The sequence below is a fragment of the Myotis davidii genome, unplaced genomic scaffold (genome assembly GCF_000327345.1).
Source record: "Myotis davidii unplaced genomic scaffold, ASM32734v1 scaffold393, whole genome shotgun sequence".
Taxonomy (NCBI): domain Eukaryota; kingdom Metazoa; phylum Chordata; class Mammalia; order Chiroptera; family Vespertilionidae; genus Myotis; species Myotis davidii.
The window spans coordinates 700,580-709,371 of NW_006285913.1; the positions used below are offsets into that span (position 1 = coordinate 700,580).

Here is an 8,792-nt window from a genome sequence, read left to right on the forward strand (position 1 = left end):
CACATCATAGTACTAAAGGGATCGATACAACAGGAGTATATAATCCTGATAAACATATATGCACCCAATGTAGGAGCACCCAAATACATAAAAAAAACTCAAGGGAGAGATTGACAACAATACAATCATATTAGGGGACTTTAATACACAACTGACATCACTGGATAAATCCTCTAGACAAAAAATCAGAAAAGAAATGACAATCCTAAATGACTCACTAGATAAGATGGACCTAATTGACATCTTCAGAACATTTCAGCCCAAAGCCAAGGAATATACGCTCTTCTCAAGTGCACATGGGACATTTTCAAGAATAGACCACATATTGGGTCACAAGCAAAGTGTCCCCAAATTAGAGAAGATTGAAATCATACCAAGCTTCTTTTCAGACCACAATGGCATAATATTAGAAATAAACTACAATAAAAACCCAAGATACTAAAAAAAAAAAAATTAGTATATACATATAAAAGCCTAAGTGACCAAACAACCGGTCGCAATAATGCGCACTGACCACCAGGGGGCAGATGCTCAAGGCATGTGGTCAGTGCGCTCCCACAGCAGAGTGCCACTCAGCTGACTGATGGACGCCAGACACAGGGCTCATGCTGGCAAGTGACAGGCGCAGTGTGAGCCAGGATGAGCGGGAGCAGCACGGCGCCCAGCCTGGGTTTGGGCTCCTCCCCAGCCACCTGCTGCTTCATGCACTACTACATCCCAGGCCTGTGGGGATCAGGCCAAAACTGGCAGTCCAATATCCCCTGAGGGGTCCTGGATCGTAAGAGGCCACAGGCCAGACTGAGGGACCCCAACAGTGCACGAATCCATGCACCGGGCATCTAGTTCTTTAAATAAATGCCTTTCCACAAACCTAGCAACATTATAAGGGAGCCCCCCAGAACAAGCAGCAGCTTATTGATGTATTCATTCCCTATTCCTACCACCCCACTCCCTCCAGATGCCCAAAGCAGATGGCAGGGCAACTGCACAGATACATCCCACAGTGAGTCATTGGCTGAAACTCAGGCAGCCATGAGGCAATGTAATCACAGTTGATCCCTGTAATACACTGGGAAAATGAAAATTTGTTATTGGCCAATTAACATTTTAGCCCTTGCAAATAAAATGCAAAAAGCAGACTGGCTAGAAATTTAGGAGGGATGTCATTACTGGAGGAAATAACAGTCTAAGAATTTACCTTTGCCACAAATTCAAGAGTATCAATTTTTATCATAATGAAAATGTTAAACATTAATTTTTTAAATCTTGAGAATAAAAATAGTTCATACATTTTAAAAGCCTTGAAAATATTCCCTTTGATCTACTAAATAATACCACTGGGATATAATTTAAAGAAATAATCCTAAATATATAAAAAGCTTTGTGATCAGAAATTGTCAAAATAATAGTGAAAAATGGAAAGCACACTGAATAATTAAGAATAAAAAATGGTTAAGAGCAAAGTTAACAGAAGAGACGCTGGAGACACATACTCGGTTGGATTGGACCCTGACTTCACCACCTCCAGACTTGGTTTCCTCTCTAAAAATGAGATAAGCCACATGATAAGAACTGGGTGTAGTAATATAGGGAAATAAATGGCTGTTTTATGGTTTAAACCTTTTTGATCTCAAGACCTCTTAAAAATTGAGGACCCAATGTCTGTCTGTCTCTCACACATACACACACAGACACCATCTTAGAAATTAACACTAAGAAGTTTTTACATGGGTAAACACAAGCGCACATTCTGTTAGCTTCAGAGCAATGAAGTCATCGCATGCCATTAACTCTGGAAAACCTATACACATGTGAGAGAATAAAAGTGAAATAGGCAAATAATATCTGTTTTAATAAAAGTAGTTTTGACCTCACAAGTTCCCTGACCAAATTGTGAGACCCACTGGATGACACAATCCTGGAATATCGTAAGCAAGCAATAAATGGTAACATGCTAAATAACTATGGTATATGTAATTTGACACCGTAAATCTAAGAAAGAAAAAAAGAATATATTTTTTAATGTATTTTTATTGATTTCAGAGAGGAAGGGAGAGATAGAAACATCAATGATGAGAGAGAATCACTGACTGGGTGCCTCCTGCATGACCCCTATTGGAGATCAAGCCGGCAACTCAGGCATGTGTCCTTGACCAGAATTTAACCCAGGACCCTTCAGTCCACAGGTGGATGCTCCACTGAGTCAAATCAGCTAGGCCAATTATATCTTGTTTTTATTTTACTTTTTACATTTAGGCTCTGAAAAAAAGATTAGAAAACCTCTGTAAAGTGATTTTCCCTTCTTTTATCTTTCTGTATTCAAATTTTTCTATAATAGATATTACTTTTAAAAATAAGAAAAAGTTTAAATTCTGGTTTATCAGAACACACATCCAATGGTTTGTCTCCTCGACTCAAACACTGTTGAATGCGCCTAAAGAAATATCACACATAACATATTTTGGTTCCTCTACACATCTTTAGTCCCCAGGCTCTATATACCTTGACCATTCTACTTCCCTAATAAGCTTTCTCTCCTCCTACTCCTACATCAACCCTCTCCACCCTCTTCCTCTAAACACCCTACATTTCCTCCTGTGCACTCAGGGACCCTGCTCTCTCCAACAACCACTCAGTCCCTCTCCTGCTTCTGAACCCCTTCCTCCTCTAACAGCTAGACCCTCCTTCTTCCTTCCCAGCCAAGCTTCCTCCAGGGCCTGTTTTATGCTAATTGTTTCCAACACTTTGCCTCTTATTCAGTCCTCACCCCGAAGCTGGTTGGCTTCCACAGAAAAAATCTAGCTGGTCACCAATGGCCTTTGATCCAACTGGCACTTTCCAATATTCATCGTAGGCAGTGCCTTCTCTGATACAGTCTTTCCTAAGCTCATCTTGCTCTGCCCACCCTCCACGAACACCTAAGGGCCATTCCTCACCCTCAGGTGTGATCTGATCCACTGCCGAGGCTCTGCCAGCTCCGTTAGGCCAAACCAAAGCTTCAGTCTCATAAAATGGAGCACCAAGGCACATAGAAGTATTACTCACTTAAAACAGATGATGGAGCCGAAACTGGTTTGGCTCAGTGGATAGAGCGTCGGCCTGCGGACTGAAAGGTCCCAGGTTCGATTCTGGTCGAGGGCATGTGCCTGGGTTGCGCGCACGTCTCCGGCGGGAGATGTGCGGGAGGCAGCTGGTCGATGTTTCTCTCTCATCGATGTTTCTAGCTCTCTATCTCTCTCCCTTTCTCTCTGTAGGAAATCAATAAAATATATTTAAAAAAAAAAAAAAAAAAAAAAAAAACAGATGATGGATACAAACGTGTTTAAAGATCCATGAAGATGGGCAGACCATTCTTGCTGTATCTTTAAAATACAGCATTCTACTCACCTCTGTCTTTCAGCTCATTGAAGTCCCGAATATTCTGCAAAGTAGCCGAGTCCCAGCCCTTCGGCGACTGTCTTCTGACAGGAGCCTGCACCCGATGCCGCGCCATGTCAAATATGTCCATGGGGCTCCTTTCTCTTTTCCTGTGAGTGACAAACTATGATAAACGTGTGTTTTATGGGAAGAAAATCTGAGTTCGCATTTCATTCAAGAAATGAGGCATCTTTCACCAGAGTTGATTATAAACATTCTAGTATCTGTTACTTCAGTCCCTCATTAAAAAATAGGTATTTATAAAGTCATTGTTTATAATTTTTCAAAATACTCAGATGCAAAGTACTTTATTCTAAAAATAAGATGATTTAGTTTTACCTTAAAATGTTCCCGTAGCATAAAAATGAGTCTTTGAGACCAGAGAAACCAAGACTCAAAGACCTGCTCTGCTATTTGTTAGCAGTTTGACCTTGACTTCAGCATCTATAAGATGCAGATAGTATCTACCCCTTTTAGTCTTAAGCGTATGAGAATTAAGTGAAATTATATCCTGTAAAGTACCCAGCATAGTACTTGACATGAATTAGGTACGCAATAAATGTAAACTTTCCCCAGCCTAAAATAGAAATTGTACAGAAAAAGATGGTATTAATATGCTGCCCATTATAACAGTTTATTATCCACAGTCCCCAACACTAATTTTACAATAGGCTTTCAGGAAACTTGGTACCTAGTTAGTTACTTAATACTCTATTTCTAGGAAATGGTATAACAGGAGGGAGCTCAGGAAGGGAGTTTCCCACTATGGCTGGGGGGCGGGGGCTGACATTAGAGAGGACAGGGATGAGGGTGGCACTCCAGCCCTGCTGCTGCCCTCAGTGCCAGGCAGGCCTCTCTAGTTCTGAAAATGCAGCTCTAAGCTACTGGTGTAAGAGCTGGCCAGACTCCTGTCTTCATTTCTTGATGCACTAAGTTTCCCCTGGGCCCAGGCAGGGAAATAGTGGGACCCCACAGGCGCAGTGCCCCTGCTCTTTCAGGGGACGGACTCACAGGGCCACAAACTACTTGGTCAAGGTGACACAGATTCCTAGTAGTGAACTACCCAGAGTGTCAAGAACTGCAGTGGAGGCTCATTAAAATGTAAAACAAAAATAAGTACTAAATCTAGAAGGCCATTACATTAAAATACCTAAGTCCTGTCCTGGCCGATTTGGCTCAGTGGTTACGGCACTGGCCCACAGACCAAACGGTCTCGGGTTCAATTCCCAGGCAAGGGCCTGTAACTCGGTTGCAGATCCCATCCCCGGCCCTGGGGGCGTGTGAGGGAAGCAACAAATCAATGTGTGTCTCTCACATCAATGTTTCTTTCTCCCTTGCCTCCCTCCTTTCCACCCTAAAAATCAATGGAAAAAATATCCTCAGTGAGGATTTAAAAAAGGTGTACAGAAGTTCTATCTAATTATATTAACATTAATAGTTAAATAGGCTGTTAACCCTATTAAACAGTTCATGGTTAGGGATAGTATTTCTGGTTTTCCTTCAAGAAATGCTACTTTCTTCTTTTTCTTTCCTTTCTTCCTCCTTCCCTCAACTCCTATGTCAATACCACCACCAAAAATGTTATTGGCAGTACAACAGGACAGTTACAAAGCTCAATTTAAATATTTTATAGACAGTTAAGTATCTATTAAATAGCCCGTATTTTCTCAACGAATAAAGTCAATAATTGTGGATAAAAATTTATTAATGCAACTTTACAAAAGATTGAAAAAAGTATATCAAAAGCATATTAATTTTAAAAAGGCCTATTTTGTCAAAAGAGAGAAAACCTACTATACACTGCAAACACCAATAGACTAAAAAATCATACCCTGTTTTTGCTAGTTGCACTGACTCCCTCCACTAGAATATCATTATTTATCTAGATTTCTTCTGGGAAAAAAGGCTAGTTTAGTCTTTAAATTTCACTAATAATCTTAAAAACTTTCAAACATACAAACTATCCATTCTAATAAAGAGTGTTTTACAGTAAAAATTAACCCTGTTCCAAAACAAAAATTACTGGATAGGTTCTGACATATGATTCTTCATCCTGAACACAAAAAAATTTAGAAACAAATAAAAATGCAACTTGAAACTTGCCTCATGTGAATTTCCTCATCACTTTCCAAGTGTAGCAACTGCCCCTGGAGACGCCGCTCTTCACTACGAAGCTGTTTTCTCATTTCTGATAATTCCATAATTACATTTCTTTTCTCCTCTGCAAAGTCCCATCAATAAGTAAAAAGAACTAAAGATTAAGCTTTAAAATATAGCTTTATCATAAAGCTAAAATGTTGAGAGACATTGTCATGAAAGTTATTTTTAATGTTTTAAATAACAGATCACATTCATGAATATCATATTAAGACTCACAAACACATTTCTGATAATACAGAAATTTCAAAAGTTAAGTTTTGGGGGTGGAGGAGAATGTCACCATAAAGGGGCAATACAAGGAATTCCTTTGTGGTGATAGAACAGTTCTGCACCTTGACAGGTGGTTACACAAATTATACAAGGTAAAGTGCAGGGCACTACACACAACACAATGAGCACATGTGAAACTGGTGAAGCCTGGTGAAGGTCCGTAGAATACACCAGTGTCCACTTCCTGGTGGTGATACTGTACTAGGTAAGATGTTACCACGGGGAAGCTGGGAGGGTACCCAGGCCCTCTCTACTCTGTAGCAGTGACCTAATGCCGTGACCCTTTAACACAGTTCCTCATGTTGTGGTGACCCGCAATTTCATTGTTACAAATTGAACATAATTAAAGCATAGTGATTAATCACAAAAACAATATGTAATTATATATGTGTTTTCCGATGGTCTTAGGTGACCCCTGTGAAAGGGTCGTTCGACCCCCAAAGGAGTCATGACCCTCAGGTTGAGAACCGCTGCTCTATAGTGTTTTGCAATGTTCTATGAGTCTGTAAAAAAATGTCCTAGATTACAGGTTTAGTAGGTAACTCTACCTTCCGCACGAAGTTGATTTTTCCTGGCAGGTACCGGAGGAGACTGTGCCCTGGACACGGAACGTTCCTGTTCAACAATCATGACAGACAGACTCAGTGTGTCTTCCCTACTCAGAGCTTGAAGAGAATACTTTCTTAAAGTAACTATATGTAGAAGAAGCCAAACTCCCCACTGTCCTACCTATAAACTTACCTGCATCGACTTTCCTTTCCCACCACAATGGAGTCCTTGCCCGATCCACAGAGAACTCCTTCCCAAGTACTCTGGAGCTGATAAGTGACTCCACTCCCACTTCCTCCACCAATTAGTCCCTTTTCTCCACCCTTTTCCCCCCCTTAATCTCAACTATGCGTCAAAATCTCTCTGTTCTTTAAAAAAAATTATCTCACCTTCACTCTTATCTATTTCCTCCTTCCCTTCAGAGCCTTGCTTCTTTGAAGAATAGTAAATGCAGTACGTATGGTGTCTATGTCCTTGTTCCCACTCACTCTCCACTGCATAGCAAATGCCCGCCTTTGCTCTGCAGCCCATCACTCCACTGACCTGACTCACCAAAGTCACCACGTGATCCCAGTGACACACTCAATAGCCAGCAGCAACTGACATCATTGCCACTCTGTCACTTTTTCCGTCTCCATGTCCTTACTCTGCTTCTGAAATGTGGGTAATTCCCTAGTAATCCACCTTCAGCTGTTTACTGCCCCCAAGCCCATCCTAGACTATTGTACTCACTTGACAAACAACAGTGCCCACGACTTCCACAATGACAGATCCAGTCCAGACCACCTTCTCAGCCACAACCTCTTATTTCCAACTGCCTGCTCCATGAAACCCTCGCCAGAAACCTGATGGCTGTCACTGACTCCTCCCTACCAGTCAGTACGTACCACCATCTGTGTTTCTTAACGTATCTTGATGCTGTCACCCTCCTCTGTTCTACTGTCACTGCCTTTCTCTAGATAAAGTCTCACATCTGGACTTCTGCAAAAGTATCCTGGCCTCCAAAATGTATCTCCACACCACAGCCTAAGAACACATCATCTACCACAGACCTACTGAATCCGAATCTCAGAGGGTGAGAGCCAGGAAGATGTTCTTGTAATGTTTATCTGTTATGGTAATTAACCTGTTTGGTAGCCACGCATCTATGGAATAAAGTCAGACCCCTTACCCTCCACACAAGACCCTGCATGTGTTCCGACCTCCACCTCCTCTGCACTTGCTCAGGCTTTGCCAGGCCCAGACCACGCCCGTGTGTTCTCCATGTGTGCGGCGTGGCATACACGTCCCTCCAAGGCCTAGGACGTGCTGCCAAGTCCCTCATCTTCCTTGTTTTTATGGAAAATCCTTTCAAGAGTCAACTTAAGAAACAACCTTTTTGGAACATTTTCCCAACTTTCTTTTGATTGTAGCTCAGTCTAAAGTTTAAGGCACATCATTAGCATAACTACAGCTAGCTAGAAGATACATTATCAAAGAAAAGGCCTTCTGGAGGGTCAGAACAAGAATGATGTGCTAAATTATTAAATTTAAACTTTAGGGCACCAAGTTACAACCAAAGCAGCAAACAAACTACTGTAGACACTATTCTATTTCAGATCTTAAAAAATTTAAATCTCATCCAATCCCTCAACCCAAAATAACTTAGCTAAGATTAGCCAATCAGAAGAAAAAGTACATACTTGAATAAAGGCACTTATAATGCTGTCAACTGAAGGAGGTCTTTGGAGTTTGCCTGCAATTTTGTTCTGTAAAGCAGGAACCACAGGGGAAGGCTGTTTCAAGCGCTGGAAAAAGAATGGGGCAATAAGAACACATATATAATACCTTAATCAAAGAAATTTTTAAAAAATAAATGTGTGTATACATACCCACATCAATAAATGTAAGTGTACAAACACACATGGATACGCGTGTGTGCACATACATACACCCTTAATACTTGAGCATCTAAGTTAAGAATGTTACTACTCTTATTTAATAAATTACTTTTATCAAAAAGTCAGGAAAAAAATACAACTAAAAGACAAAACGAACATCATCCAGAACCACAGGAAGGCTGGCTGAGTGGAAATTCTACAACTAGAAGGAAAGAGAAAAGCACACTGAGACTCAGAGGAGGTGCGGAAGTAAAGTGCAGAGGTACGGAAGCGCACATGGAAAGGGCTGGCAGCAGAGGCTTTTGCATATGAAAGGCCGGGCCCTTTGCAATCTGAAAATTACCTAACAAACTGCAACTGGGCCAGACAGACCCAGAACTTCCAAAAGAAGGCCCAAGGCCCCACAGCGGCTTGCATTGCTTCACAGCTGAGCCTCATCAGTGCACCTCCAAACTCCAAAAAAGGAAGGGGAATCTGCAGTTCTCTTTGTAGCTCCTGCTGTGTAACCTCAGGTCG

General features: G+C 41.3%; 1 protein-coding gene across 11 annotated transcripts in view; it reads right to left on the bottom strand.

Annotated features, from left to right (window-relative positions):
• Nucleotides 1-8,792, bottom strand: part of CSPP1 (centrosome and spindle pole associated protein 1) — a 66,614-nt gene that overhangs the window by 10,659 nt on the left and 47,163 nt on the right. For all 11 annotated transcript variants that reach the window (XM_015559550.1, XM_015559548.1, XM_015559540.1 and 8 more), the window contains 4 exons: nucleotides 8,079-8,183; nucleotides 6,396-6,462; nucleotides 5,521-5,638; nucleotides 3,388-3,527 (listed from right to left, as the gene is read on the bottom strand). In XM_015559550.1, coding sequence (XP_015415036.1) covers nucleotides 3,388-3,527; nucleotides 5,521-5,638; nucleotides 6,396-6,462; nucleotides 8,079-8,183 — 430 coding nt within the window. The remainder of the gene's footprint in view (nucleotides 1-3,387; nucleotides 3,528-5,520; nucleotides 5,639-6,395; nucleotides 6,463-8,078; nucleotides 8,184-8,792) is intronic.